This window comes from Strix aluco, chromosome 27 (assembly GCF_031877795.1).
Source record: "Strix aluco isolate bStrAlu1 chromosome 27, bStrAlu1.hap1, whole genome shotgun sequence".
In the NCBI taxonomy this organism is placed as follows: domain Eukaryota; kingdom Metazoa; phylum Chordata; class Aves; order Strigiformes; family Strigidae; genus Strix; species Strix aluco.
The window spans coordinates 7,552,675-7,580,415 of NC_133957.1; the positions used below are offsets into that span (position 1 = coordinate 7,552,675).

The 27,741-nt window shown below is 57.0% G+C and overlaps 7 protein-coding genes across 7 annotated transcripts in view; 4 read left to right on the top strand and 3 right to left on the bottom strand.

The window, feature by feature from the left end:
• FBL (fibrillarin) overlaps window positions 1–226 on the top strand; it is a 12,572-nt gene extending 12,346 nt beyond the window's left edge. Inside the window, exon 9 of the mRNA XM_074807699.1 lies at window positions 128–226. Within this exon, the coding sequence (XP_074663800.1) occupies window positions 128–226 (99 nt within the window). The remainder of the gene's footprint in view (window positions 1–127) is intronic.
• The window catches only part of COX6B1 (cytochrome c oxidase subunit 6B1), a 102,327-nt gene that overhangs the window by 16,841 nt on the left and 57,745 nt on the right, over window positions 1–27,741 (bottom strand). The window lies entirely within an intron of this gene.
• On the top strand, window positions 7–2,977 carry LOC141915762 (cytoplasmic tRNA 2-thiolation protein 1-like). The gene is made up of 2 exons (XM_074807610.1): window positions 7–1,604; window positions 2,754–2,977. The coding sequence occupies exons 1-2, from the start codon at window positions 1,040–1,042 to the stop codon at window positions 2,957–2,959; spliced, it is 771 nt and encodes a 256-aa protein (XP_074663711.1). The 5' UTR covers window positions 7–1,039; the 3' UTR covers window positions 2,960–2,977.
• On the top strand, window positions 2,960–5,384 carry LOC141915829 (uncharacterized). Its single transcript, XM_074807701.1, has 2 exons — window positions 2,960–3,497; window positions 3,549–5,384. The coding sequence occupies exons 1-2, from the start codon at window positions 2,961–2,963 to the stop codon at window positions 5,382–5,384; spliced, it is 2,373 nt and encodes a 790-aa protein (XP_074663802.1). The 5' UTR covers window position 2,960.
• Window positions 6,275–19,874, top strand: LOC141915740 (synaptophysin-like protein 1). Its single transcript, XM_074807556.1, has 5 exons — window positions 6,275–6,449; window positions 8,771–8,889; window positions 11,538–11,748; window positions 14,947–15,123; window positions 18,478–19,874. Exons 1-5 carry the CDS (start codon window positions 6,381–6,383, stop codon window positions 18,787–18,789), a joined length of 888 nt encoding a protein of 295 aa, XP_074663657.1. The 5' UTR covers window positions 6,275–6,380; the 3' UTR covers window positions 18,790–19,874.
• LOC141915692 (uncharacterized) lies at window positions 12,830–14,038 on the bottom strand. The gene has a single exon (XM_074807476.1). It carries the CDS (start codon window positions 14,036–14,038, stop codon window positions 13,034–13,036), a length of 1,005 nt encoding a protein of 334 aa, XP_074663577.1. The 3' UTR covers window positions 12,830–13,033.
• Window positions 21,189–26,928, bottom strand: LOC141915830 (trypsin-like). Its single transcript, XM_074807702.1, has 6 exons — window positions 26,413–26,928; window positions 26,208–26,269; window positions 26,008–26,157; window positions 24,265–24,557; window positions 22,342–22,487; window positions 21,189–21,723 (listed from the first exon to the last, which is right to left on the bottom strand). Exons 1-6 carry the CDS (start codon window positions 26,926–26,928, stop codon window positions 21,571–21,573), a joined length of 1,320 nt encoding a protein of 439 aa, XP_074663803.1. The 3' UTR covers window positions 21,189–21,570.

Below are 27,741 nucleotides of genomic sequence, written 5' to 3' on the forward strand. Positions count from 1 at the left end.
TCCCCCTTTTCCCTTGGGGGGTCCCCCCAAAATGCTCCGTAGCGACTCCCCTCATCTCATTTTCATACTGGATTCTCTTCCTAATTAATTTCTCTCCCTCTAATTAATTTCTGTCCCCCTAATTAAGTTCCTGGTCATTAACCGCCACCCCCATGCGTCTTCCTCTAACAACACCCCCCCAGGGTCCCCCTTTCCCTGCAGGGGGACCCCCCAAAATGCTCTGTAGCGACTCCCCCCCCCCATTTTTCTACTGGATTCTCTCCCTAATTAATTCATCTTCCCCTAATTAACCCCCTTCTCCCTAATTAACCTTCTCGTTAACAGCCCCCCCCATCCCTCCCCTCTAACATCACCCCCCCAGTGTCCCCCTTTTCCCTTGGGGGGTCCCCCCAAAATGCTCCGTAGTGACTCCCCTCATCTCATTTTTATACTGGATCCTCCTCCTAATTAATTTCTCTCCCCCTAATTAATTTCTGTCCCCCTAATTAAGCTCCTGGTCATTAACCGCCACCCCCATGCGTCTTCCTCTAACAACACCCCCCCAGGGTCCCCCTTTCCCTGCAGGGGGACCCCCCAAAATGCTCCGTAGCAACTCCCCCCCCCATTTTTCTACTGGATTCTCTCCCTAATTAATTCATCTTCCCCTAATTAACCTCCTTCTCCCTAATTAACCTTCTCGTTAACAGCCCCCCCCATCCCTCCCCTCTAACATCACCCCCCCAGGGTCCTCCTTTCCCTGCAGAGGGACCCCCCAAAATGCTCCGTAGCGACCCCCCCCCCTCTCATTTTTATACTGGATTCTCTTCCTAATTAATTTCTCTCCCCTAATTAATCCCTGTCCCCCTAATTAAGCTCCTGGTCATTAACAGCCACCCCCATGCCTCTTTCTCTAACAACACCCCCCCCAGGGTCCCCCTTTTCCCTTGGGGGGTCCCCCCAAAGTGCTCCGTAGCGCCTCCCCCCGCTCTTTCTTTGAGCCGACCCCCCCCCCTAATTAACTCCTCTCTCTCTAATTAGCTCCTGCTCGTTAACGGCCGCCATGCCGGCCCCCCGCTGCCGCCGCTGCCCCCTCCCCGCCTCCCTCCGCCGGCCCCGCACGGGCGACCCCCTTTGTCGCCGCTGCTTCGTCGCCGCCTTCGAAGACGAAGCTCATCGCGCTCTCACCTCCGGGGCCACCAAAAAACAAGGTGACGGAGCCACCGCGGGGGCCACCGGGGGGGCTACTGTGGCCACCGAACCCCCCCCGCGCTCCCCCAAGCCCGGCCAAACCGTGGCCGTGGCGGCGTCGGGGGGGAAAGACTCCACGGTCCTCGCCCACCTTTTGAGGCGGCTGCAGCGGCGCCGCGGCTGTGGCTACCGTTTGGCTTTGCTGTCGGTGGACGAGGGCATCGCGGGCTACCGGGAGGCGGCGTTGGGAGCCGTGAAGAGGGCCAGGGGGGATTTACCGTTACTGGTCGTTTCTCACCGGGAGCTTTTCGGTTGGAGCGTGGACGAGGTGGCGGCCGGGCTGGGCTCCGGCAGCCGTTGCACTTTTTGCGGCGTTTGGAGACGGCAGGCGTTGGAAAGGGGGGCCAGGCTGCTGGGGGTCGACTGGATCGCGACGGGTGAGGACTGGGAGGGGACTGGGAGGGGACTGGAGTGGGTTCGAGGGGACTGGGAGGTGATGGGAGGGGACTGGGAGGTGGTGGAAGGGGACTGGAGGGGACTGGGAGGCGATGGGAGGGGACTGGGAGGTGATGGGAGGGGACTGGAGGGGACTGGGAGGCAATGGAAGGGGACTGGAGTGGGTTTGAGGGGACTGGGGGGGACTGGGAGGTGATGGGAGGTGGTGGAAGGGGACTGGAGGGGACTGGGAGGCGATGGGAGGGGACTGGGAGGTGATGGAAGAGGACTGGAGGGGACTGGGAGGCGATGGGAGGGGACTGGGAGGTGATGGGAGGGGACTGGAGGGGACTGGGAGGCGATGGGAGGGGATTGGAGTGGGTTTGAGGGGACTGGAGGGGACTGGGAGGCAATGGAAGGGGACTGGAGTGGGTTTGAGGGGACTGGGAGGCGATGGGAGGGGATTGGGAGGTGATGGAAAGGGACTGGAGGGGACTGGGAGGCGATGGGAGGGGATTGGAGCGGGTTCGAGGGGACTGGGAGGGACTGGGAGGGGACTGGAGGGGACTGGGAGGCAATGGAAGGGGACTGGAGTGGGTTTGAGGGGACTGGGGGGGACTGGGAGGTGATGGGAGGTGGTGGAAGGGGACTGGAGGGGACTGGGAGGTGGTGGAAGAGGACTGGAGGGGACTGGGAGGCGATGGGAGGGGACTGGGAGGTGATGGAAGAGGACTGGAGGGGACTGGGAGGCGATGGGAGGGAACTGGAGTGTGTTTGAGGGAACTGGAGGGGACTGGGAGGGGACTGGGAGGTGGTGGAAGGGAACTGGAGGGGACTGGGAGGCAACGGGAGGGAACTGGGAGGTGGTGGAAGAGGACTGGAGGGGACTGGGAGGTGATGGGAGGGGACTGGGAGGTGGTGGGAGAGAATTGGAGGGCACTGGGTGGCACTGGGAGGGCACTGGGTGGCACTGGGAGGGCACTGGGAGGCACTGGGAGGGCACTGGGAGGGCACTGGGTGGCACTGGGAAGCACTGGGAGGGCACTGGGAGGGCACTGGGAGGCACTGGGAGGCACTGGGAGGCACTGGGAGGGCACTGGGAGGCACTGGGAGGCACTGGGAGGGACTGGGCCGCCCCCGTGTCCCCGCAGGTCACAACGCCGACGACATCGCCGAGACGGTGCTGATGAACTTCCTGCGCGGGGACGTGGCCCGGCTGCGGCGGGCGGCCACCGAAGCCACCGGGGTGGCCACCGAGGCCACCACGGCCCCAGGGGGGGGCCACAAGGGCCACCCCCCGCCCCCCAAACGCCTCCGAGAGCTCCGTGGCCACCAAGAACCCCAGGGAGGCCAGTGAAATGCCTTTGGAGGCCACCACGAACCTCATGGAGGTCCCTGTGGGCTCTTTGGCTACCAAGAACCCCGTGGAGGCCACCAAAACACCTATGGAGGCTACCAAGAACCTCACGGAGACCACCACGAGCTCCACGAAGGTCCCTGTGGGCTTTGTGGCCACCAAACACCCTACAGAGACCACCACAACCTCTGTGAAGGTCCCTGTGGCCACCAAAGACCCCATGGAGGCCACCACAAGCTCCACAAAGGTCCCTGTGGGTTCTGTGGCCACCAAAGACCCTACAGAGACCACCACAAGCTTCATGAAGGTTTCTACGGAGTCTGTGGCTACTAAAGACCCTACAGAGGCTACCACGAGCTGCATGAAGGTCCCTGTGGACTCTGTGGCCACCAGAAATCCTGCAGAGACCACCATGAGCTCCACAAACGTCCCTGTGGCCACCAAAGACCCCATGGGGACCACCATGAGCTCCATGAAGGTCCCTGTGGACTCTGTGGCCACCACAAACCCTACAGAGACCACCACGAGCTCTGCAAATGTCCCTGTGACCACCGAAGACCTCATGGGGACTACCACGAGCTCCATGAAGGTCCCTGTGGCCACCAAAGATCCCCTGGGGACCACCACGAGCTCCATGAAGGTCCCTGTGGACTTTGTGGCCACCAGAAACCCTACAGAGGCCACCACAATCTCCACAACGGTCCCTGTGGCCACCAAAGAGCCCATGGGGACCACCACAAGCTCCACGAAGGTCCTTGTGGACTCTGTGGCCACCAGAAACCCTACAGAGACCACCACGAGCTCCGCAAATGTCCCTGTGGCCACCAAAGACCCCATGGGGACCACCACGAGCTCCATGAAGGTCCCTGTGGACTCTGTGGCCAGCACAAACCCTACAGAGACCACCACGAACTCTGCAAATGTCCCTGTGGCCACTGAAGACCCCATGGGGACCACCACGAGCTCCATGAAAGCTCATGTGGGCTCTGTGGCCACCAGAAACCCTACAGAGGCCACCACGATCTCCACAAACGTCCCTGTGGCCACCAAAGACCCCATGGGGACCACCACAAGCTCCACGAAGGTCCTCGTGGACTCTGTGGCCACCAGAAACCCTACAGAGACCACCACGAGCTCCGCAAATGTCCCTGTGGCCACCAAAGACCCCATGGGGACCACCACGACCTCCACAACGGTCCCTGTGGCCACCAAAGCCCCCCTGGGGACCACCACAACCACCCCAACCCTCTCCAAACCCACCCGGAAGCACCCGAAGGCCACCGCCAAGCCCTTGAAGGCTACTCCAGGTTCCTCAGACCCCCGTCCAATCCCCCAGAACCCGGTAGCCACCCCGTGGCCAGCAGTAGCCCGTTGCAAGCCCTTGAGACACGCCTACGAGAAGGAGATCGTGCTCTACGCCTACTTCCAGGGCTTGGACTACGTCAGCACCGAGTGCGTCTACGCGCCTCACGCCTACCGTGGCCACGCCAGGAGCCTCCTCAAAGATTTAGAAGCCACCCGGGCTAGTACGGTAGCCGCCTTGGGTCACTCGGGGCGACGGCTAGCGGTGGCGGCCGAGGTGGCTACCAAAACGTTGGGGGCGTGCAAGCGGTGCGGTTTCGCCGCTAGCCAACCGCTCTGTAAGGCTTGCGTCCTGCTGGCCTCTCTGGAGAGGGGGCTACCGCGGTTGGGGTTGGGCAAGCGGGCGGTGGAGTTGGCTAGTGAGGCGGGGGGCTACTGGGATGGTGGCCACGGGTGGGGTGGCTTTGAGGGGGGTGGCCACGGGGTTGGTGGTCATGGGGTTGGTAGCCATGAGGATGGTGGCCACTGGGATGGTGGCCACGGGGCTGGTAGCCATGAGGATGGTGGCCACAGAGCTGGTGGCCACTGGGATGGTGCCCACAGGGCTGGTAGCCATGAGGATGGTGACCCTGGGGGTGGTGGCCACTGGGATGGTGGTCACAGGGCTGGTAGCCGTGGGGCTAGTGGCCGTAGGGATGGTGGTCATGGAGCTGGTGACCACTGGGATGGTGACCAGGGAGGTTGTAGCCATGGGGTTAGTGGCCATGGGGCTGGTGGCCACAGGGGGACATTGGAGCTCGGGGAGGCCGGGAGTTGTTGTGGGGCTACTAAATGTTGCCGTGGTGGCCACGGGGTTGGTGGCCACCGCGTTGGTGGCTGTGGAGGAATATCAGACCTGGGGCGAGCGGGGGGAGAGAGTTATGGGGGTGTAAAGCGGGAGGGGGGGGGATGGGGGGCAAGTAGCCAGGAGGCAAGTAGCCAGGGGGCAAGTGGCCCGGGGGCAAGTGGCCATGGGGAGGAGGGAGTGGAGGTGGAGGTGGTGGTGGGGGGGGGGCGGACGGAGCGGCGGCAGGTGCTGGGGTTCGGCCGGGTGCGGGGGGCCCTCAACATCTGGGACTTCTAGGGGGGGGCTGGGGGCAACTTGGGGGGGTCTGGGGGCAACTAGAGGGGCCCCAGGGGCGAGTGGGGGGGATCTGGGGGCAAGTGGGGGGGGGAGATTTGGAGGGGTCTGGGGGCATTTAGGGGGCAATTGGGGGGGGTTGGGGGTAGTGGGGGGGGGTCTGGGGGCAACTGGGGGGGGTTGGGGGCAACTGGGGGGGGTCTGGGGGCAACTAGAGGGGCCGCAGGGGCGAGTGGGGGGGATCTGGGGGCAAGTGGGGGGGGAGATTTGGAGGGGTCTGGGGGCAATTGGGGGGGGTTGGGGGTAGTGGGGGGGGTCTGGGGGCAATTTGGGGGGGTCTGGGGGCAACTGGGGGGGGTCTGGGGGCACTTGGAGGACTCTGGGGGCAAGTTGGGGGGTTCTGGGGGCAAGTGGGGGGGTGGGGGGGGCACTTGTGGGGGTCCCCGGGGGCAGTTGGGAGCCCCCCGGGGGGGGGGGGGGTGGGTGGAGGGGGCTGTAGGACCTGGGGGGGGTGTGGGCGTGGCCTCGGGGCTGGGGGCGTGGCTTGCCACGCTCATATATGGGCCCCCACCGCCTGCCTGATATGCAAATGAGCTGGCAGAAGGGCGTGGTTATGTAAATGAGCCGGCCTGCCATTCACGCGAATAAAACGCTTTGATTATGCAAATGAGACGCGCTCGCGGGGCGGGGTCGGTTATGCAAAACAGCCGTTTGTAAGGCTTTATGCAAATGAGGCCGGTCCTCGGGGGGCGTGGCCATGTAAATTAGAGCCGGCGAGCAGCCAGGCGCGGGACGGTTTATGTAAATGAGGCGGCGAGGGCGCGGCTATGCAAATGAACGGCCCGCGCGGGTGGGGGGGGGGTGTGACATGAATAGAGGAGGGGCGGGGCCTGGTATGCAAATGAAGCGGTCGGGCCGGCCTGGCGGCAAAGCGTGGCTCCGCCCCCGCCGTCGTCGCCGCCGCCGTGACGTCACTTCCGCCGCGCGGCCGGGAACAAGATGTCGGGGCTGCGGGTGGATCTGGGCCCCGCCAAGGAGCCGCTGGGGCTGGTGCGGGGCCTCCAGTGGGTGCGTGCGACTGGGAGCGCTGGGAGGGACTGGGAGGGGCTGGAGGGCACTGGGGGGGGGCTGGGGTGTTACTGGGAGGGACTGGGGGGGTTGGGGAGTTACTGGGAGGGACTGGGGGGGGGGCTGGGGAGTTACTGGGAGGGACTGGGGGGGGGCTGGGGAGTTACTGGGAGGCACTGGGGGGCACTGGGGGGGGCTGGGGAGTTACTGGGAGGGACTGAGGGGGGGCTGGGGAGTTACTGGGAGGCACTGGGGGGCACTGGGGGGGGCTGGGGAGTTACTGGGAGGGACTGGGGAGGGGCTGGGGAGTTACTGGGAGGCACTGGGGGGGGCTGGGGAGTTACTGGGAGGGACTGGGGGTGGGTGGGGAGTTACTGGGAGGGACTGGGGGGCACTGGGGGGGGCTGGGGAGTTACTGGGAGGGACTGGGGAGGGGCTGGGGAGTTACTGGGAGGGACTGGGGGTGGGTGGGGAGTTACTGGGAGGGACTGGGGGTGGGTGGGGAGTTACTGGGAGGGACTGGAGGGCACTGGGGGGGGCTGGGGAGTTACTGGGAGAGGATTGGGGGGGACTGGAGTGCACTGGGAGGAACTGGGGGGACACTGGGAGGGGACTGGGGGGTGACTGGGAGCTCTGGGAGGGGAGCAGGGCGGGGACTGGGAGGGACTGGGGAGTTACTGGGAGAGGACTGGGGGGTTATTGGGAGAGTATTGGGGGGGACTGGAGGGTACTGGGAGGGACTGGGAGGAGTGGGAGGGGCTGAGGTGTTACTGGGAAGGGCTGGGGGTTACTGGGGGAGGACAGGGGGGACTGGAGGGCACTGGGAAGGGCTGGGATGTTACTGGGAGGGACTGGAAGGCACTGGGAAGGGCTGGGATGTTACTGGGAAGGACTGGAAGGCACTGGGGGGAGCAGGGGGGGGACTGGGAGGGGTTGGGGTGTTACTGGGAAGGGACTGGGGGGTGCTGGGAGGGGCAGGGGGGTTACTGGAAAGGACTGGGAGGGACTGGGGCGGGGACTGGGAGGGGTTGGAGTGTTACTGGGAAGGCACTGGGAGGTGCTGGGAGGGGAACTGGGAGGGGTGGGGGGTTACTGGGAAGGACTGGGATGGCACTGGGAGAGACTGGGGACACTGGGGGTTACTGGGGCAGGACTGGGGTGGCTGAGGGGTTACTGGTGAAGGACTGGGAGGGTCTGGGGGGTTACTGGGGGTTACTGGGAAGGACTGCAGGGTACTGGGGGGTTACTGGGAGGAACTGGGGGATACTGGGAGGAACTGGGGGATACTGGGAATGCTGGGGGGGTACTCAGAGGGGCTGGAGGCCACTGGGGGGTTACTGGGAGGGGCTGGGCTGGAGGACACTGGGAGTGCTGGGGGTTACTGGGAGGGACTGGGATGGGATAAAGTGTAAATTTAGTTAAAATTTGGGTTTTATAGTAAAAAATGGAGCGAAAATTTGAGAAATTTATTAATAAAAGAGGCTGACGAGAATTTGAAAAATGTAAGAAATTGGAAAATTAAGTGTAAAAAGTTTTAATTTTGAAATTTTGAAATATTTAAATATTAAGATTTTAAACAGAGAAAATAAATGATAAAAATTAAAATTGAGATTTTTGTTAAAATTGGGTCTAAAAATGTGAATTTTAAATATTGAGATTTAGAAGAATTTGCAACGAAAATTTAAATTAATTAGATTTAAAAATAAATTTAATTAAATGAATTTGTACTTCAGGGGCGATAATGGCTACAAACAGCCCCATTTCTGGGCTTTTTTTCCCCAAATATTTAAAATTTGTTTTTTGTTTTTTTTTTGTTTGTTTTTTTTTTTTTGGCTAATTCTTTTTAATTTTGTGTGGTAAAAATCTCTTTTTTTGTTCTCTTTTTTTTTTCAGGGAAGGTCTAAAAATTTAAATTACTAAATTCAAAACCTAAAATTACAAAAAAGTCTAAAAACCAAATAATTAAATATTTGTGAAAATAATTAAATTAACGGCCCGATTGATCTAATTAAGGACTCGCAGCGCCTCAAAACACCCCGTTTCGATCTTCTTTTTTCTTTTTTGCCCAATAATTGAAATTTTTGTTGGGTTTTTATGGGGGCTAATCATAATTTTTTCATTTTTTTGGGCGAAAATAGTTTTTTTCGAACAATTTCGACGTGAAAATTGAAATTAAAATTTAAATTTTAGGCCTTTCTGTGGCGCGTTTTGCTCCAAAAATTTGAATTTTTCGTGGTTTTTTTTTTGTTTGTTTTGGACAATAAATTCTCGGCGGGATTTTTTTTGGGTGCAAATCCCCTTTTTTGTGCTTTTTCCGTCAGTTTTTCTCCATTTTCGCCTTCGCCACCTGCGGGGGTTACAGCGGCGCCGTCTCCTTCCTGGTCAGCTGCGGCGGCCAATCCAACGTCACCGTCACCGCCCCCTTCGCTTACCCCTTCCGGTGAGGCCCCGCCCCCTTCCTCAACGCTGATTGGCTGGTGGGGGGGAAGGGGGCGGAGCCTCGGGTAGCCTGGATGGATCCGATTGGTTGGAAAGCGGGGGGGGGGGGGGGGGGGGGGCGGAATGCGGCGCGAGAGGCGGGGTGGGAGGAGCCACGAGGTTGGCCAATGAGGGGTGGAGGGATCTGGAGGAGCCAATGAAACGCTGAGGAGGGGCGGGAATGGGCGGCTGGGGGGGTGCGGCCGGCCAATCAGGAGCTGCGGTGCTGGGGGGGTGGAGAGCGGGGGGTTGGGAGAGGGTTGGAGGCGCAAGAAGGTCCAAGGAGGTTCCTCAGAGGTGGGTGAGGGAGAGGAGAGGCTGCGGTTGGGTGGGCGGGGTCAACGGTTGGCCAATGAGAACCTGGAGGACTTGGAGGGGGGGAGGGCGGAGGTTGGGAGGTGGTTGGAGGTCCAAGAAGGTTCCTCAACCATGGAAGAAGCTTCAGTTGGGTTTGAGAGGTCAACGGTTGGTCAACCAACCTCTGTAGGACGTGGTGGGGGGTGGAAGATGGAGGTTGGGAGGTGGTTGGAGGTTCAAGAAGGTCAAGAAGGTTTCTCAAGAAGGTTCAGTTGGGTTTGAGAGGTCAACGGTTGGCCAACCAACCTCTGTAGGACATGAGATGGGTGGAAGAGGGAGATTGGGAGGGGTTGGAGATCCAAGAAGGTTCCTCAACTGTGGAAGAAGTTGGGTTTGAGAGGTCAACGGTTGGCCAACCAAGCTCTGTAGGACGTGGGTGGTGGAAGATGGAGGTTGGCAGGTGGTTGGAGGTTCAAGAAGGTCAAGAAGGTTTCTCAAGGAAGAAGGTTCAGTTGGGTTTGAGAGGTCAACAGTTGGCCAACCAACCTCTGTAGGACATGGGTGGTGGAAGATGGAGGTTGGGAGGTGGTTGGAGGGTCAAGAAGGTCAAGAAGGTCCCTCAAGCATGGAAGAAGCTTCAGTTGGGTTTGAGAGGTCAACAGTTGGTCAACCAATCTCTGTAGGACGTGGATGGTGGAAGATGGAGGTTGGGAGGTGGTTGGAGGTTCAAGAAGGTCAAGAAGGTTTCTCAAGGAAGAAGGTTCAGTTGGGTTTGAGAGGTCAACGGTTGGCCAACCAACCTCTGTAGGACGTGGGAGGTGGAAGAGGGAGATTGGGAGGGGTTGGAGATCCAAGAAGGTTCCTCAACCGTGGAAGAAGTTGGGTTTGAGAGGTCAACGGTTGGCCAACCAACCTCTGTAGGACGCTGGGGGTGGAAGATGGAGGTGGGGAGGTGATTGGAGGTTCAAGAAGGTTCTTCAACCATGGAAGAGGCTTCAGTTGGGTTGAGAAGTCAACGGTTGGTCAACCAACCTCTGTAGCAAGTGGGTGGTGGAAGATGGAGATTGGGAGGGGTTGGAGATCCAAGAAGGTCCCTCAACCATGGAAGAAGTTGGGTTTGAGAGGTCAACAGTTGGCCAACCAATCTCTGTAGGACGTGGGTGGTGGAAGATGGAGGTTGGGAGGTGGTTGGAGGGTCAAGAAGGTTCCTCAAGGAAGAAGCTTCAGTTGGGTTGAGAAGCCAACGGTTGGACAACTCATCTCCGTAGGACGTGGGGGGTGGAAGATGGATGTTGGGAGGCGGTTGGAGGGTTAAGAAGATCAAGAAGGTTCCTCAAGGAAGAAGCTTCAGTTGGGTTTGAGAAGTCAACGGTTGGCCAACCAACCTCCGTAGGACGTGGGTGGTGGAAGATGGAGGTTGGGAGGTGGTTGGAGGGTCAAGAAGGTTCCTCAAGCATGGAAGAAGCTTCAGTTGGCTTTGAGCAGCCAACGGTTGGCCAACCAACCTCTGTAGGACGTTGGGGGTGGAAGATGGATGTTGGGAGATGGTTGGAGGTTCAAGAAGGTTTCTCAACCATGGAAGAAGGTTCAGTTGGGTTTGAGAGGTCAACGGTTGGCCAACCAACCTCTGTAGGATGTGGGGGGTGGAAGATGGAGGTTGGGAGGTGGCTGGAGGTTAAGAAGTTCAAGAAGGTCCCTCAACCATGGAAGAAGCTTCAGTTGGGTTTGAGTGGTCAACAGTTGGTCAACCAACCTCTGTAGGACGTGGGTGGTGGAAGATGGATGTTGGGAGATGGTTGGAGGTTCAAGAAGGTTCCTCAAGCATGGAAGAAGGTTCAGTTGGGTTTGAGAGGTCAACGGTTGGCCAACCAACCTCTGTAGGACGTTGGGGGTGGAAGATGGATGTTGGGAGGTGGTTGGAGGTTCAAGAAGGTTTCTCAAGCATGGAAGAAGGTTCAGTTGGGTTTGAAAGGTCAACGGTTGGCCAACCAAGCTCTGTAGGACCTTGGGGGTGGAAGATGGAGGTTGGGAGATGGTTGGAGGTTCAAGAAGGTTCCTCCACCATGGAAGAAATTGGGTTTGAGAGGTCAACGGTTGGCCAACCAACCTCCGTAGGACGTTGGGGGTGGAAGATGGATGTTGGGAGATGGTTGGAGGTTCAAGAAGGTCAAGAAGGTTCCTCAAGGAAGAAGCTTCAGTTGGCTTTGAGCGGCCAACGGTTGGCCAACCCACCTCCGGAGGCCGCCGTTGAGCCCCGCGGGAGGGTTTTGGGGTGCCGCGCGTGACCGTGTGTGTGTGTCCCCCCCACCCCAGGTTGAACCAGGCCACCTTCACCCCGGCCCTTCCCCGCGTCTGCAACCGCACGTGGGCGACCGACGTGCACCTGGTGGGCGACTTCTCCTCGGGCGCCCAGTTCTTCGTGGCCGTGGCCGCGTTGGCCTTCGTCTACAGCGCCGCCGCCCTCGCGCTCTACCTCGGCGCCCTCCAGCGCTACCGCGGCGCCGGCGGGGCCCTGCCCCTGGCCGTGAGTTTTGGGGCGTTTTGGGGGGGTTTTGGGGCGTTTTGGGGTGGTTTTGGGGCGTTTTGCGGGGGTTTTGGGGGAGTTTTGGGGAGTTTTGGGGAGTTTTGACGGTGTTTTCGGAGGTCGGTTGACGGCGTTTTCCGGCGTTGTTTTATGTCGGTTTTGGCGTCGTGTCGTTATTTCAGCGTCTTCTCGGCTCTTTTTTTTTGGGTTTATTTTCATGGTTTTGGGTTTTTTTCTGGGTTTTTAGGGTTTTTTCCATCCATTTTAGGGGTTTTTTCCGTCCTTTTTGGGGTTTTCTTTGTCCTTTTTTTTTCTTTTTTTTTCATCCATTTTAGTTTTTTTTTTCTGTCCATTTTGGGTTTTTTTTTGTCCTTTTTTTTTTTTTTGTCTTTTTTGGGGTTTTTTTCGTCCTTTTTGGTTTTTTTTCGTCCTTTTTGGTTTTTTTTTCGTCCTTTTTGGTTTTTTTTCTTCGTCCTTTTTGGGTTTTTTCTTCGTCCTTTTTGGGTTTTTTCTTCGTCCTTTTTGGGTTTTTTCTTCGTCCTTTTTGGGTTTTTTTTTCGTCCTTTTTGGGGTTTTTTTTCGTCCTTTTTGGGTTTTTTTTCGTCCTTTTTGGGTTTTTTTCCCGTCCATTTGGGGTTTTTTTTCGTCCTTTTTGGGTTTTTTTTTTCGTCCTTTTTGGGTTTTTTTTCCGTCCTTTTTAAGGTTTTTTTTTTGTCCATTTTGGGGTTTATTTTGTCCATTTTGTTTTTTTTCTTTCGTCCATTTTGGGGGTTTTTCGTCCTTTTTGGTTTTTTTTTTCCCACCCTTTTTGGGGTGTGTTTTCCCGCCCTTTTGTGTTTGGTTTTTCTGTTCTTTTTGTGTTTGTTTTATTCGACCCGTTCTTGGGGCTTTTTTTGTCTTTTTGGGGTTTTTTCCCGTCCATTTGGGGTTTTTTTTCATCCTTTTTTTTTTTTTTTTTTTTTTTGTACTTTCTGAGGGTTTTTTTCCGTCCCTTTTTTGGGGTTTTTTCCATCGCTTTGGGGTTTTTTTCATGTCCTTTTTGTGTTTGTTTTTTCTGTCTTTTTGTGGTTTTCTTCTGTCCTTTTTGTGTTTGTTTCTTTCCATCCCTTTTTGTGTTCATTTCTGTCCCTTTTTGGGCTTTTTCTGTCCCTTTTTGGGGTGTTTTTCCTGTCCTTTTTGGGGTGTTTTCCATCCCTTTTCTATTTGTTTTTTTCTGTCCCTTTTCGGCCTCTTTTCCATCCCTTTTCAGGCATTTTTTCCTGTCCTTTTGGGTTTTTTTTTTTTTTTACATTCTTTCAGGGGCTTTTTTCTGTTTTTTTTCTGTTTTTTTTCCACCCTTTTGTGGGCTCTTTTCTGTCCATTTATCAGGTTTTTTTCTGTCTATTTCCAGGGTGTTCTCGGTCCTTTTTGGGGTCTTTTCCGTCCCCTTTTTGGGGCTCTTTTTTATCCGTTTTTTGGGGCTCTTTTTTATCCGTTTTTTGGGGCTCTTTTTTATCCGTTTTTTGGGGCTCTTTTTTATCCGTTTTTTGGGGCTCTTTTTTATCCGTTTTTTGGGGCTCTTTTTTATCCGTTTTTTGGGGCTCTTTTTTATCCGTTTTTTGGGGCTCTTTTTTATCCGTTTTTTGGGCTCTTTTCCGTCCCGTTTTTTGGGTCTTTTCCGTCCCATTTTTGGGCTCTTTTCCATCCCTTTTTTGGGGTCTCTTTTGTTCTTTTTGGGGTCTTTTCCGTCCCCTTTTTGGGCTCTTTTCTGTCCTTTTTTTGAGCGTCTCTTTTGTCCTTTTTTGGGCTCTTTTCCGTCCCCTTTTTGGGCTCTTTTCTGTCCTTTTTTTGAGCGTCTCTTTTGTCCTTTTTTGGGCTCTTTTCCGCCCCCTTTTTGGGCTCTTTTCTGTCCTTTTTTTGAGCGTCTCTTTTGTCCTTTTTTGGGCTCTTTTCCGTCCCCTTTTTGGGCTCTTTTCTGTCCTTTTTTTGAGCGTCTCTTTTGTCCTTTTTTGGGCTCTTTTCCGTCCCCTTTTTGGGCTCTTTTCTGTCCTTTTTTTGAGCGTCTCTTTCGTCCTTTTTTGGGCTCTTTTCCGTCCCCTTTTTGGGCTCTTTTCTGTCCATTTTTTACCGTCTCTTTTGTCCTTTTTGGGCTCTTTTCCATCCTTTTTGGGGTCTCCTCCATCCATCTCCCACCCCACTCCGGGGTCTCGCTTGACCCTCCCGTAACTCCCGGCGCCGATCGACGCGGTGGCCTTGACCTACAACTCCCATGAGCCTCTGGGGGCTTCCGCACCCCGTTGTGAAGCATCATGGGAGTTCTAGGCTGGGCCCTTCCTCCTGGGGGGTGCGTTTGGGGGGGACGGGGGGACATTTTGGGGGGTCAATAACCCCCCTCTGAACTTCTCTCCTACTGCTGCCATGGACAGGACACGGGGTAAGTGCCCCACCCCCTTTTTGGGGGGGCTTAGCCCCACCCCGGACCCCAAATACCCTCTTTTTCACCCCAAAATTTTTGGGGGGGGTAAGAGGGCAGGGAATAGCCTGTGTATAAGAATTGGGGTTCCCCCCCCCACCCAGTATGGGGTGGGGGGGACCCACCACCTTCCCAAACCCAAGATTTTGGGGGTCTCCCTCCAGGCCCTGAAGGATTTGGGGGGGGGGGGGTGTGTCCCCCACAACCCCTGATTTTGGGGTCCCCTCAGGTCTATGGGACTTGGGGTCCCCCACAATTGTCTTCTCCATCCCCCAGCTTTTGGGGTCCCCCACGATTGTCTTCTCCATCCCCCACATTTTGGGGTCCCCCCAGTTCTCTGAGACTTGGGGTCCCCCACGTTTCTTCTCTCCATCCCCCAGATTTTGGGGTCCCTCTCGAACTCTGTGAATTTTGGGGTCCCCCATGATTGTCTTCTCCATCCTCCAGACTTCGGGGCCCCCCACGATTGTCCATCCCCCAGATTTTGGGGTCCCCCCAGTTCTCTGACCCTTGGGGTCCCCCACGATTGTCCATCCCCCATATTTTGGGGTCCCCCCCCACTCCCTGAACCTCAGGCTCCCCCGCATTCACCCTCCCCATCCCCCACGTCACCCTCCACCCCGATTGTCTTCTCCAACCCCCCAATTTGTGGTTCCTCACGTCCAACTGTGCCCCAACTCCCCCCGCCCCGTTCATTTTTTGGGGTGCCCCTAACCCCACCCCCATTCTTTGTGGCCCCCTCCTAGGACTTCCTGGCCACCGTGGCCTTCTCCTTCCTGTGGCTCGTCAGCTCCTCGGCCTGGGCCAAGGCCCTCACGGACGTCAAGACCTCAACGACGGCGCCGCTGCCCAACTGCCCCAGCGCCGGCACCACCTGCGGCCCCCCGGGGGTCACCCCCATGGGGTCCCTCAACGTCTCCGTGGTGGGTGTCCTGGGGGGTGGGGGGGCCTCTGGGGGAGCCTTTTGGGAAGGTTTTTGGGGAACCTTGTGAGGAACTTCTTGGAGCTTTTTGAGGAGCCTCTTGGGGGTTTTTGAGGAGCCGCTCAAGGAGTCTCTTGAGGTTTTTGAGGAACCTCTTGGAGGTTCTTGAGGTGCTTTTTGAGGAATCTCTTGAGGTTTTTGAGGCATTTTTTAAGAAGCTTCTTGGGGAACCTCTTGGGGAACCTCTTGGAGGTTTTTGAGGAACCTCTTGAGCCTCTTGGGGAGCGTTTTGAGGAACCTCTTGGAGCTTCTTGAGGTGCTTTTTGAGGAACCTCTTGAGGTTTTTGAGGCATTTTTTGAGTAAGCTCTTGAGGAACCTCTTGAGGAACTTCTTGGAGCTTTTTGAGGAACGTCTTGAGGTTTTTCAGGCATTTTTTAAGAAGCTTCTTGGGGAACTTCTTGGGGAACCTCTTGGAGCTTTTTGAGGAACCTGTTGAGGAGGCTCTTGGAGCTTTTTGAGGAGCCTCTTGGAGGTTTTTGAGGAACCTCTTGAGCCTCTTGGGGAGCTTTTTGAGGAACCTCTTGGAGCTTCTTGAGGTGCTTTTTGAGGAACCTCTTGAGGTTTTTGAGGCATTTTTTGAGTAAGCTCTTGAGGAACCTCTTGAGGAACTTCTTGGAGCTTTTGAGGAACGTCTTGAGGTTTTTCAGGCATTTTTTGAGAAGTTTCTTGGGGAACCTCTTGAGGAACCTCTTGGAGCTTTTTGGGGAACCTCTTGAGGAACCTCTTGGAGCTTTTTGGGGAACCTGTTGAGCCTCTTGGAGCTTTCTGAGGAGCCTCTTGTGGGTTTTTGAGGAGCCTCTCAAGGAGTCTCTTGAGGTTTTTGAGGAACCTCTTGAGAAGCCTCTTGGGGAGCGTTTTGAGGAACCTCTTGGAGCTTCTTGAGGTGCTTTTTGAGGAACCTCTTGAGGTTTTTGAGGCATTTTTTGAGTAAGCTCTTGAGGAACTTTTTGAAGAACCTTTTGAAGAACGTTTTGGAGCTTTTTGAGGAACCTTGAGGTTTTTGTGGTACTTTGAGGAACCTCTTGAGGAACTTCTTGGAGCTTTTTGAGGAACGTCTTGAGGTTTTTCAGGCATTTTTTGAGAAGCCTCTTGGGGAACCTCTTGGGGAACCTGTTGAGGAACCTCTTGGAGCTTCTTGAGGTGCTTCTTGAGGAACCTCTTGAGGTTTTTCAGGCATTTTTTGAGAAGCTTCTTGGGGAACCTCTTGAGGAACCTCTTGGAGCTTTTTGGGGAACCTGTTGAGGAACCTCTTGGAGCTTTCTGAGGAACCTTTGGGGGTTTTTGAGGAGCCTCTCAAGGAGTCTCTTGAGCTTTTTGAGGAGTCTCTTGAGGTTTTTTGGGAACCTCTTGAGGAGCCTCTTGGGGAGCTTTTTGAGGAACCTCTTGGAGCTTCTTGAGGTGCTTTTTGAGGAACCTCTTGAGGTTTTTGAGGCATTTTTTGAGTAAGCTCTTGAGGAACCTCTTGAGGAACTTCTTGGGGCTTTTTGAGGAACCTCTTGAGGTTTTTCAGGCATTTTTTAAGAAGCTTCTTGGGGAACTTCTTGGGGAACCTCTTGGAGCTTTTTGAGGAGCCTCTTGGAGGTTTTTGAGGAACCTCTTGAGCCTCTTGGGGAGCTTTTTGAGGAACCTCTTGGAGCTTCTTGAGGTGCTTTTTGAGGAACCTCTTGAGGTTTTTGAGGCATTTTTTAAGAAGCTTCTTGGGGAACCTCTTGGAGGTTTTTGAGGAACCTCTTGAGCCTCTTGGGGAGCGTTTTGAGGAACCTCTTGGAGCTTCTTGAGGTGCTTTTTGAGGAACCTCTTGAGGTTTTTGAGGCATTTTTTGAGTAACCTCTTGAGGAACCTCTTGAGGAACTTCTTGGGGCTTTTTGAGGAACCTCTTGAGGTTTTTCAGGCATTTTTTAAGAAGCTTCTTGGGGAACTTCTTGGGGAACCTCTTGGAGCTTTTTGAGGAACCTGTTGAGGAGGCTCTTGGAGCTTTTTGAGGAGCCTCTTGGAGGTTTTTGAGGAACCTTTTGAGCCTCTTGGGGAGCTTTTTGAGGAACCTCTTGGAGCTTCTTGAGGTGCTTTTTGAGGAACCTCTTGAGGTTTTTGAGGCATTTTTTAAGAAGCTTCTTGGGGAACCTCTTGGGGAACCTCTTGGAGGTTTTTGAGGAACCTCTTGAGCCTCTTGGGGAGCTATTTGAGGAACCTCTTGGAGCTTCTTGAGGTGCTTTTTGAGGAACCTCTTGAGGTTTTTGAGGCATTTTTTGAGTAAGCTCTTGAGGAACCTCTTGAGGAACTTCTTGGAGCTTTTTGAGGAACGTCTTGAGGTTTTTCAGGCATTTTTTGAGAAGTTTCTTGAGGAACCTCTTGGAGCTTTTTGGGGAACCTCTTGAGGAACCTCTTGGAGCTTTTTGGGGAACCTGTTGAGCCTCTTGGAGCTTTCTGAGGAGCCTCTTGTGGGTTTTTGAGGAGCCTCTCAAGGAGTCTCTTGAGGTTTTTGAGGAACCTCTTGAGAAGCCTCTTGGGGAGCGTTTTGAGGAACCTCTTGGAGCTTCTTGAGGTGCTTTTTGAGGAACCTCTTGAGGTTTTTGAGGCATTTTTTGAGAAGCCTCTTGGGGAACCTCTTGGGGAACCTCTTGGGGAACCTCTTGGGGAACCTCTTGGGGAACCTCTTGGAGCTTCTTGAGGTGCTTTTTGAGGAACCTCTTTAGGTTTTTGAGGCATTTTTTGAGTAAGCTCTTGAGGAACTTTTTGAAGAACCTTTTGGAGCTTTTTGAGGAACGTCTTGAGTTTTTCAGGCATTTTTTGAGAAGCCTCTTGGGGAACCTCTTGAGGAACCTCTTGGAGCTTTTTGGGGAACCTCTTGAGGAACCTCTTGGAGCTTTTTGGGGAACCTCTTGAGGAACCTCTTGGACTTTTTTTGGGGAACTTCTTGGAGCTTTTTGAGGAGCTTTTTGAGGAACCTCTTGAGCTTTATGGGGAAGCTCTTGAGATTTTAGAGGCGCCTCTTGAGGAGCCTCTTGAGGAACCTCTTGGAGCTTTTTGAGGAACCTCTTGAGGCGCTTTTTGAGCTTGTTGAGGAGCTTCTTGAAGCTTTTAGAGGCACTTTTTGAGGCGTTTCTTGAGGAAACCCGGGTTCAACATTGACCCTGGGGGTGGCCATTGGTGGTGGGGGAGGGTGGAGAAACGAATGGGGAAACTCAGGGGGGAGGGGGGTGGATCTGGGGGGAGTTTTGGAGGCGTCGGGGGTCAGAGGGGGGTCGGAGGGTGGATTTTGGGGTGTTTTGACCAGTTTTTCCTCCCGTCTCGCAGATCTTCGGCTTCCTCAACCTGGTCCTTTGGGTCGGCAGCTCTTGGTTCGTCTACAAGGAGACCAACTTCCACCGCCGGCCCCGCCCCCCGCCGCCACCGGCCCCGCCCCAGCCGCCATGTAACCCCGCCCCCTCCCCCTTCCGTGGGCGTGGCTCAACGGTGCGTGGCCTCTCCCCCCTTTGCCCCCCTCCCCACCACTCCTGGTGGCACCGCCGCCATCTTGAATCTTTCTCCAGGAGATGCCACCAGATCTTTGCGGTTTTTTTGGGGTGTTTTCAGGGGTTTTTTGTTTTTTTTTTTTGGTATTGTTAAATTTGGCGTGTTTTGGGGCATTTTAGGTGGGTTTTTGGGGTTTGTTTTTTTTAAGCTTCTTTCCTTGCCGGAGGGGGCAGGAGGTGCCGCTGAGGCCACGGGAGGAAGAAGGTCAAGAATGTTCCTCAGGGTGGGGTGGGGGTCCCACCCCCGGCAACATGGCGTCCGCCTGCCCCTCGGCATGGGCGTGGCCGGCTTGGGCTCCTCTGATTGGCCCCAGGAGCAGGGTGAGGTGGGTGATGAGATCACGCTTGACCTTGACCGGTCTCAACTGGGTCCTTCTCCGGCTTCTGCGATCGGTCAAGTTGGTCAAGACCAAGGTTGGCCATTGGTTGAGTTAGACCAGATTTGGGTTGCCTGTAGCTGATTGGCTTGTTGTAGACGTCAGTTAAGGTCCAGCGCTGGGATTGGTCATCGATAAGGGGGGGTTGGCCCAGGCCTGCATTGGCCAATCACGGTTGAGCTGGACTAGTCAAGTTGGCCAAGATTTGGGTTGAGTTGGCCAAGGAGAGGGTTGACCATTGGTGGCCAGGTTGGAGCAGCTCTAGAGCGGGCTCTTCTGATTGGCCAAGTCAAGGTTGCTAGGCCTGGTTTGGCCTTCTCTGATTGGCTGGTTTCTGACCTCCGTTCCTCATTGGTGGTTGGGGAGACGGAGCCCCCCTTGGATTGGTCCAGCCTTGACTTGGCTTCTTCCAGTTGCCGCCTCCTCCACTCCCGTTGCCCACCCGTGGCCACCTTGCTCCGGGCCGCCTTGCCCCGCTCCCTCCACCTTCTCAGGGCTCCACCCGGGGGGGTGTGGGACACCCCTGGCCCCGCCCCCCCCCCTCCCCGGGACTGGGCGGGGCCAAACACTACAGCCCCCACCCCCCTCCTCTTCCTCACTTTCTCTTTTGGGGGGGGGGAGGGCGCAGAATGAAGGTGACCGTGGACCCCCCGCTTGTGTGTGTGTGTCCCCCCCCATCACGTGACTGTCCCCTCCCTCCACCCCCCCCCCATGTCACTTCCTCTCCGGAGGGGGGGGGGGGGAATCACTGTGTCCCCCCCAATTTTTCTGCAACTGCCTCAATAAACAGATTCTTGTAGAACCCCAAGAACCCAGATATGAGGGGGCGGGGCTTTGGCTACAAGCCCTGCCCCCTGGGGGGTGTGGCCTATGGGGTGTGGCCAATGGGGGCGGTGAGGGGGACAGATGGACTCGAGGGCTGGGTTTGCTCTGAATTTATTGTTTTTCCCCCCAAATCTGTGGCCCCTTCCGGGAGCTCAGGTCCCTGGTTTGTCTCCCCGTGGCTTGTGGCTTCTGGATGTGGTCGCTGGTGGCCCAGAGACCTGGTCCGTGGTGGCCCAGACCTGTGGCCTGTGGTAGCCCAGATCTGTCTGTTTGTGGCCCTGGTTATTGTCTGTGGTGGTCCAGACCCGTAGTCTGTGGTGGCCCAGATCCATGGCCCATGGTAGCCCAGATCTGTGTTGTCATGTCCCCAGTTGTCATCTGTGGTGACCTGTGATCCATGGCCCATGGTAGCCCAGATCTGGGTCTCTGTGGCCCAGATCCGTGGCCCATGGTAGCCCAGTTTTGTGTCGTCATGTCCCCAGTTGTCGTCCATGGTGGCCCATGATCTGTGGCCCATGGTAGCCTAGGTCTGGGTCTTTGTGGCCCTAGTTGTTGCCCATGGTGGCCCAGATCTGGGTCTTTGTGGCCCAGATCCATGGCCCATGGTAGCCCAGATCTGTGTTGTCATGTCCCCAGTTGTCGTCCATAGTGGCCCATGATCTGTAGCCCATGGTAGCCCAGATCTGGGTCTTTGTGGCCTTAGTTGTTGTCCATGGTGGCCCAGATCCATGGCCCATGGTGGCCCAGATCTGGGTCTTTGTGGCCCAGTCCTGTGGTCCGTGGTGGCCCAGATCCGTGTCTCTGTGTCGGTTGTTGTCCATGGTGGCCCAGATCCATGGCCCGTGGTGGCCCAGATCTGGGTCTGTGGTGGCCCAGTCCTGTGGTCCATGGTGGCCCAGATCCATGTTCTTGTGTTCTTGGCTGTTGTCCGTGGTGGTCCAGATCTGGGTCTTTGTGGCCCAGTCCTGTCATCCATGGTGGCCCAGATCCATGGACCATAGTGGCCCAAATCTGTGTTTGTAGTTGTCTGTGGTGGTCCAGATCTGTGGTCCATGGTAGCCCAGATCTGGGTCTTTGTGGCCTAGATCTGTGGTCCATGGTGGCCCAGATCCATTTTTTTTGTGTCCCTAGTTGTCCGTAGTGGCCCAGATCCGTAGTGGCCCAGATCTGGGTCTTTGTGGCCCAGTTCTGTGGTCCATAGTGGCCCAGGTCTGTGGTGGCCCAGATCCCTGTTTTTCTGTCCTTAGTTGTTTGTGGTGGCCCCGGTCTGTGGTGGCCCAGTCCTGTGGTCCATGGTGGTCCACATCCATGTCTCTGTCTCTAGTTGTGGTCCATGGTGGCCCAGGTCTGGGTCATTGTGGCCCAGGTCTGTGGTGGCCCAGATCTGGGTCATAGTGGCCCAGGTCCATGGTGGCCCAGATCCCTGTTTTTGTGTCCCTAGTTGTTGTCCGTGGTGGCCCATGTCCGTGGTCCGTGGTAGCCCATGTCCGTGGTAGCCCATGTCCGTGGTAGCCCATGTCCGTAGTCCGTGGTAGCCCAGATCCCCGTCTCCTCATGGTTGTCCGCTGTGGCTCATCTCCATGTCCCTCTCCCTCGCCGTCCTCTTCGGTGGCCCCCACCCGCCTCCCCTCCCCCTGTGGCTTTTGGTGGCCCCCGGCGAGGATCCACTAGCCCTAATTCCGGTCCATGGTGGCCTGGATCCAGCCCACGTAGTTGCAGACGCGGGTGTAAACCCCGGGGCGGCCGGGGAGGGCGCAGGTCTGGAGCCCCCACGAGACGATGCCCTGGAGGGTCCCGTTGCAGGACAGTGGCCCCCCGGAATCACCCTGTGGGGGGGGGAGGGACATTTTTTTGGGGGGGGGGGCAGGTGGCAACTTGGGGACACCCCGAGATTTGGGGGGGGGGGGCGGGGGGGCACCTTAGGGTGAAGTTTTCATGGTGGGGGGGAAGCGTTGAGGTAGAAGGTGGAGGATACCGGGGGGGGGGTGAAGGTTGAGTTTGGGGGGACACCCCTAATTTTGGGGTGGGGGGGACCCAATTTTGGGGTGGGGGGGACCCAATTTTGGGGTGGGGGGGACCCACTTTGGGGGTACCATGAACTGGGGGTTCTGAGCTGCTACGGGGGGGCTCCTTCCTGGAGGGGGGTGATGGGAGTTGAGGGGGGTGGGGGGGATTTGGGGTGGTGGGACCCAAGTTTTTGGGGGGGGGGCGCCCAGTTTTGGGGTGGGGGGGACCCAATTTTGGGGGTACCATGAACTTGGGGTTCCGCTGAGTGGCTATGGGGGGGCTCCTTGTGCCTGGAGGGGGGCGATGGGGAGTTGTGGTGTTGGGGGGGGGGGGGGGCTCCATTTTCCCAGCATGGGATGATGGGGGGTGGGGTATGGGGGGGGGGGTAGAGGGTTTTGGGGGTCCCCCTCACCCCCCCATAACCCCCCGGGAGGTACCTGACAGGAGTCGATGCGCTGGTTGCGCACCCCGGCGCAAAGCATGTTGGGAGTGATGCGCTGCGGGTAGGCGCGGCGGCAGGCGGCGTCCGGGATGATTTCCACGTAGGCGCAGATCAGGTGGCGGGGGAGGGTCACTGCGGGGGGGGGGAGGGGCGGGGGGAGGGGTCAGGGGGGGCAGGAACACCCTCGGGAGGCTTCTGGGGTGCTCCGGGCCCTACTCATAGGTTACTCGTAGTTTACTCATAGTTTACTCCCAGGTTACTCATAGGTTGCTCATCGCTTCTATGTTGGTTATTTGGCTACTTTGGTTGCGCATCAGTGTTTTAGCGGTTATTCCGTAGGTTACAACAGGTTACTTGCAGGTTACGCGTTGGTTACGCGTTAGTTACTCGCAGGTTGTGCGTTGGTGTCTTACAGGTTCCTCATAGGTTACTTCGAGGTTACACATCGGTTTCGTGGAGGTTATTGGTGTGGTTTGGGGCGGTTACTTACAGGTTACTTACAGGTTACTTAGGGGTTATGGGTTAGTTTTTTATAGGTGACTTGTAGGTTACTCACAGGTTACGCGTGAGTTACTCTGAGGTTACTTATAGGTTGTGTAGCGGTTACTCTCTGAGTTAGTTGGAGGTTACTTGGTTACTTGTAAGTTGCTCCTTGGTTACTCAGGTTAGTTGAGGATGCTCATAGGTTACTCCAGGTTTACTCCGGGGCTCCCGACAACCTTACAATGGCTTTGCCATGGGTTTCACGGGGCAGTTCCTACAGCTCTACTACAGGTTTCCTGTGACGTTACTCCAGGTTTGCTGGGGTTTTACTACAAGTGCACTCCAGGTTTACTATGAGTTTACCCCAGGTTTCACTACAGGTTTAGCCCGGCTTCTTCGCCAGGTTTACTATGGGTTTACCACGACTTCTCTGTGGGTTTAGTCCAGGTCTTCTCCGGGTTTGCTATGGGTCTGCCTTTACTATGGGTTTACTATGACTTTACTACGGGTTCACTATGATTTTTGCCACGGATTATCCCAGAATTTCCCTCGGGTTTAGTTGAGGGTTTTTTGGGGGTTTACTATGGGTTTACTATGATTTTACTATGGGTTTACTACAGGTTTACTAAGGGTTTACTATGATTTTTGCCATGGATTTACCAGAATTTCCCTCTGTTTTAGTCCAGGTTTGTTCTGGGTTTACTCTGGGTCTGACTACAACTTTACTACGACTTTACTACGGGTTTACTACGGGTTTAGTATGACTTTTCCCATAGGTTTACAGAATTTTTCTCTGGTTTAGTCCAGGTCTCATCTGGGTTTACTACGGGCTTACTATGACTTTACTACGGGCTTACTATGGGTTTACTACGACTTTGCTACGGGCTTACTACGGGTTTACTATGGGTTTACTACGCCTTTACTACGGGTTTACTATGATTTTTCCCATAGGTTTACAGAATTTTCCTCTGGTTTAGTCCAGGTCTCTTCTGGGTTTACTACGCCTTTACTACGAGTTTACTACTACTTTACTATGGATTTACTACGACTTTACTACGGGCTTACTATGGGTTTACTACGGGTTTACTGTGATTTTTCCCACAGGTTTACAGAATTTTCCTCTGGTTTAGTCCAGGTCTTTTCTGGGTTTACTACGCCTTTACTATGGGTTTACTACGCCTTTACTGTGGGTTTACTATGACTTTACTACGGGTTTACTATGGGTTTACTACGGGTTAGTATGCTTTTCCCCATAGGTTTACAGAATTTTCCTCTGGGTTAGTCCAGCTCCCTTCTGGGTTTACTACGCCTTTACTACGGCTTTGCTACGCCTTTACTACGGGTCTCCTCTCAGTTTCCCGCGGGTTTAGGGCGGCTCGCCGCCGTTCCTCGCCCCGTGGGCGGGGGGGTGCTCTCACCTTGGGGGGGGTGGTGTATGGTACTGTGCCCCAGCCCGAGAGGAGGCAGGTGGTGCCGGCGGGGGCGCAGGCGCGGGGCAGGGGGAGGGGCCGCACGGCGCGGCCCAGGGCCACCGGCCGGTCGAGTTTGAGCAGCAGGAGGTCGTTGTCCAGGGTGGTGGGGTCGAAGTCGGGGTGGGGGATGGCCCAGACCACCCGCCGGTCCTGCTCCGTCCCCTCCACCTGGTTCAGGTCGTTCTCGCCCAGGCGCAGGCGCAGGCCTCTGCGGTCCCCGCGGGGGGGGGGGGGGGCGGGACACACGGGGAGAGATGGGAGATGGGGGGTGTGGGGACATTGGGGGACACGGGGGACACACGGGGACGTGGGGGGACACGGAGAGGTGGGAGATGGAGACATGGGGGGGGACATGGGGACATTGGGGACATGGCGGGGGGACAGGTGGACACGGGACACGGGGACACGGGGAGAGGTGGGAGATGGGGGGTGTGGGGACATTGGGGGACAAGGGGACACACGGGGACATGGGGGGACACGGAGAGGTGGGAGATGGGACGTGGGTGTGGGGACATGGGATGTGGGGGGACACGTGGGGGGACATGGGGGGATGTGGGGACGGGGAGAGGTAGATGGGAAGGGGGTGAGGGGATGTTGGGGGACATGGGGGGGGCAGATGGGACACGAGGGGACACGGGGACATGGGGAGAGGTGGGAGATGGGGACATGGGGTGGGACATGGGGACATTGGGGACATGGGGGGGACAGGTGGGACACGAGGGGACACGGGGAGAGGTGGGAGATGGAGACATGGGGGGGGACATGGGGACATTGGGGACATGGGGGGGGACAGGTGGGACACGAGGGGACACGGGGACATGGGGAGAGGTGGGAGATGGGGACATGGGGTGGGACATGGGGACATTGGGGACATGGGGGGGACAGGTGGGACACGAGGGGACATGGGGACGGATATGGAAGGGGATGGGGACAAGGGGGGGGGGTCAGGTGGCACGTGGGGACAGTCACAGCTCCACACCCCACTGATGTCCCCATGTCCCCGTGCCCCACCCAGGCTGTGGTGTCCCACGTCCTCGTCCCCCCCCAATGTCCCCATGTCCCACCTCTCCCTCTGTCCCCCCCCCCCCCCCATCCCCCTGTGTGTCCCCCCCCGTCCATGTCCCTGTCCCCAAGGGGTGTCCCTGTCCCCGTGGGGTGTCCCTGAGGGCTGTCCCCATCCCCAGGGGCTGTCCCTGTCCCTGGGGGACTGTCCCTGAGGAGTGTCCCTGTCCCCATGAGGTGTCCCCAGGGGCTGTCCCTGTGCGGGAGGGGGGGGTCCCTGAGGGGTGTCCCCATCCCCAGGGGCTGTCACTGTCCCCAAGGGGTATCCCCGAGGGGTGTCCCCATCCCCAAGGGGTGTCTCTGTCCCCATAGGGTGTCCTTGGTGTGGGTGTCCCTGTCCCCAGGAGGTGTCCCCATCCCAGGGGCTGTCCCTTTCCCCATAGGGTGTCCCTGGGGGGGGGGTGGGGTGTGTGTCCCTCGGGGGTACCCCTGTCCCCAAGGGGTGTCCCCAGGGGCCGTCCCTATCCCCATCGGGTGTCCCTGTCCCCATCAGGTGTCCCTGAGGGTGTCCCTCTCCCCAAGGGGTGTCCCTGGGGGGGGTGTCCCCATCCCCAGGGGGGTGTCTGGGTGGGTGTCCCTAAGGGGGTGGGTGTGTCCCCAAGGGGGTGGGGGTGTCCCCAAGGGGGTGGGGGTGTCCCCACCTGCTGTTGCAGTGGGCGGCCGAGAGCACCCAGTTGTCCCGCAGCAGGATCCCGCCGCAGCGCACGGGGCTGTAGATATAAACCTGCCAGGGCTGCGAGGCGGGGATACAGGGGTACCCCCCGATGATCCTGTCCTCGTCCTTCGTCCCCTGCCTGCCCGGGGGGGACACGGGGACACAAAAACGCTCCGGGCCTTCCCTCACCTCCTGCTGCCCCGCGGGACACGGGCCACCGCTGGCCGTGGGCTGCTGGCCACAGGCTGCTCCTGGGAGAAGGGATGGGGGGGGGGGGGTCAGCGCTGAGCGGGGGGGGGGGGGGGTCTTGGCCCCCCAGGGTGCTGCTGTGGGGGGACACGGGGGGACACAGAGGGGCACATGGTGATATGAGGGACATGGGATATTTGGGGACATTTGGGACATTGGGGGACATTGGGAGATCGGGGGGACGTGGCAGGACGTGTGAAGACTTGGGGGGGACATGGGGGACACAGGACATGGAGGGACACGGGATATTTGGGACACGGGGAACATTGGGGACATGGGGGACATCGGGGGGACACTTGGGGGCACATGGCAGGACGTGAAGACTTGGGGGGACATGGACATGGGGGACACAGGACATGGGACATGGGGACATGGCTATTGGGGTACACGGGACACAGGGGACATGGGGACATAGGGAGGACGTGGGACACGGGGGACTTGGGACATTTGGGACATTGGAGGAACATGGACATTGGGGGGACATCGGGGGGCACATGGCAGGACGTGAAGACTTGGGGGACATGGACATGGGGGACACAGGACATGGGGGGCACGGGATATTGGGGTACACAGGGGACATGGGGACACATGGGGACATCGGGAGGACGTGGGACACGGGGGACTTGGGACATTTGGGACATTGGAGGAACATGGGGGACATTGGGGGGACATCGGGGGGGACATGTCAGGACACATGAAGACTTGGGGGGACACGGGGAGATGGGATACTGGGGGACATGGGGACACTTAGGGGACATCGGGTGGACATGGGGGGACACGTGGGACATGGGCTATTGGGGTACACGGGACACAGGGGACATGGGGACATCGGGAGGACGTGGGACACGGGGGACTTGGGACATTTGGGACATTGGAGGAACATGGACATTGGGGGGACATCGGGGGGCACATGGCAGGACACATGAAGACTTGGGGGGACATGGGAGGACACGGGGACATGGGGACACTTAGGGGACATCGGGTGGACATGGGGGACACGTGGGACATGGGCTATTGGGGTACACGGGACACAGGGGACATGGGGACATCGGGAGGACGTGGGACACGGGGGACTTGGGACATTTGGGACATTGGAGGAACATGGGGGACATTGGGGGGACCTGGCAGGACACGTGAAGACTTGGGGGGACATGGGACATGGGGGGACATGGGGACACTTAGGGGACATTGGGTGGACATGGGGGGACATGTGGGACATGGGATATTGGGGTACATGGGACACAGGGGACATGGGGACATCGGGAGGACAGGGGACACGGGGGACTTGGGACATTTGGGACATTGGAGGAACATGGGGGACATTGGGGGGACATGGGACATGGGGACACTTGGACATTGGGTGGACATGGGGGGACACGTGGGACATGGGGGGACACGTGGGACATGGGGGGACATGGGGGACATCGAGGGGACATGGTGGGACACGTGAAGACTTGGAATGGACAAGGGGGAA

Bases quoted from the DNA above. Each gene is read 5' to 3' on its own strand.
- LOC141915692 (XM_074807476.1), bottom strand. From the start codon at position 14,038: ATGATGCTTCACAACGGGGTGCGGAAGCCCCCAGAGGCTCATGGGAGT.
- LOC141915740 (XM_074807556.1), top strand. From the start codon at position 6,381: ATGTCGGGGCTGCGGGTGGATCTGGGCCCCGCCAAGGAGCCGCTGGGG. The intron at 8,890-11,537 runs GTGAGGCCCCGC...CCCCCACCCCAG, and splicing joins CCCTTCGCTTACCCCTTCCG to GTTGAACCAGGCCACCTTCA. The intron at 11,749-14,946 runs GTGAGTTTTGGG...GCCCCCTCCTAG, and splicing joins GCGGGGCCCTGCCCCTGGCC to GACTTCCTGGCCACCGTGGC.
- LOC141915762 (XM_074807610.1), top strand. From the start codon at position 1,040: ATGCCGGCCCCCCGCTGCCGCCGCTGCCCCCTCCCCGCCTCCCTCCGC. The intron at 1,605-2,753 runs GTGAGGACTGGG...GTGTCCCCGCAG, and splicing joins GGTCGACTGGATCGCGACGG to GTCACAACGCCGACGACATC.
- LOC141915830 (XM_074807702.1), bottom strand. From the start codon at position 26,928: ATGTCCCCCATGTTCCTCCAATGTCCCAAATGTCCCAAGTCCCCCGTG. The intron at 26,158-26,207 runs GTGAGGGAAGGC...CCCCCCGGGCAG, and splicing joins GTCCCGCGGGGCAGCAGGAG to GCAGGGGACGAAGGACGAGG. The intron at 24,558-26,007 runs CAGGTGGGGACA...CCCCCATCTCCC, and splicing joins TCGGCCGCCCACTGCAACAG to ATCTCTCCCCGTGTGTCCCG.
- LOC141915829 (XM_074807701.1), top strand. From the start codon at position 2,961: ATGCCTTTGGAGGCCACCACGAACCTCATGGAGGTCCCTGTGGGCTCT. The intron at 3,498-3,548 runs GTCCCTGTGACC...AGCTCCATGAAG, and splicing joins CCACCACGAGCTCTGCAAAT to GTCCCTGTGGCCACCAAAGA.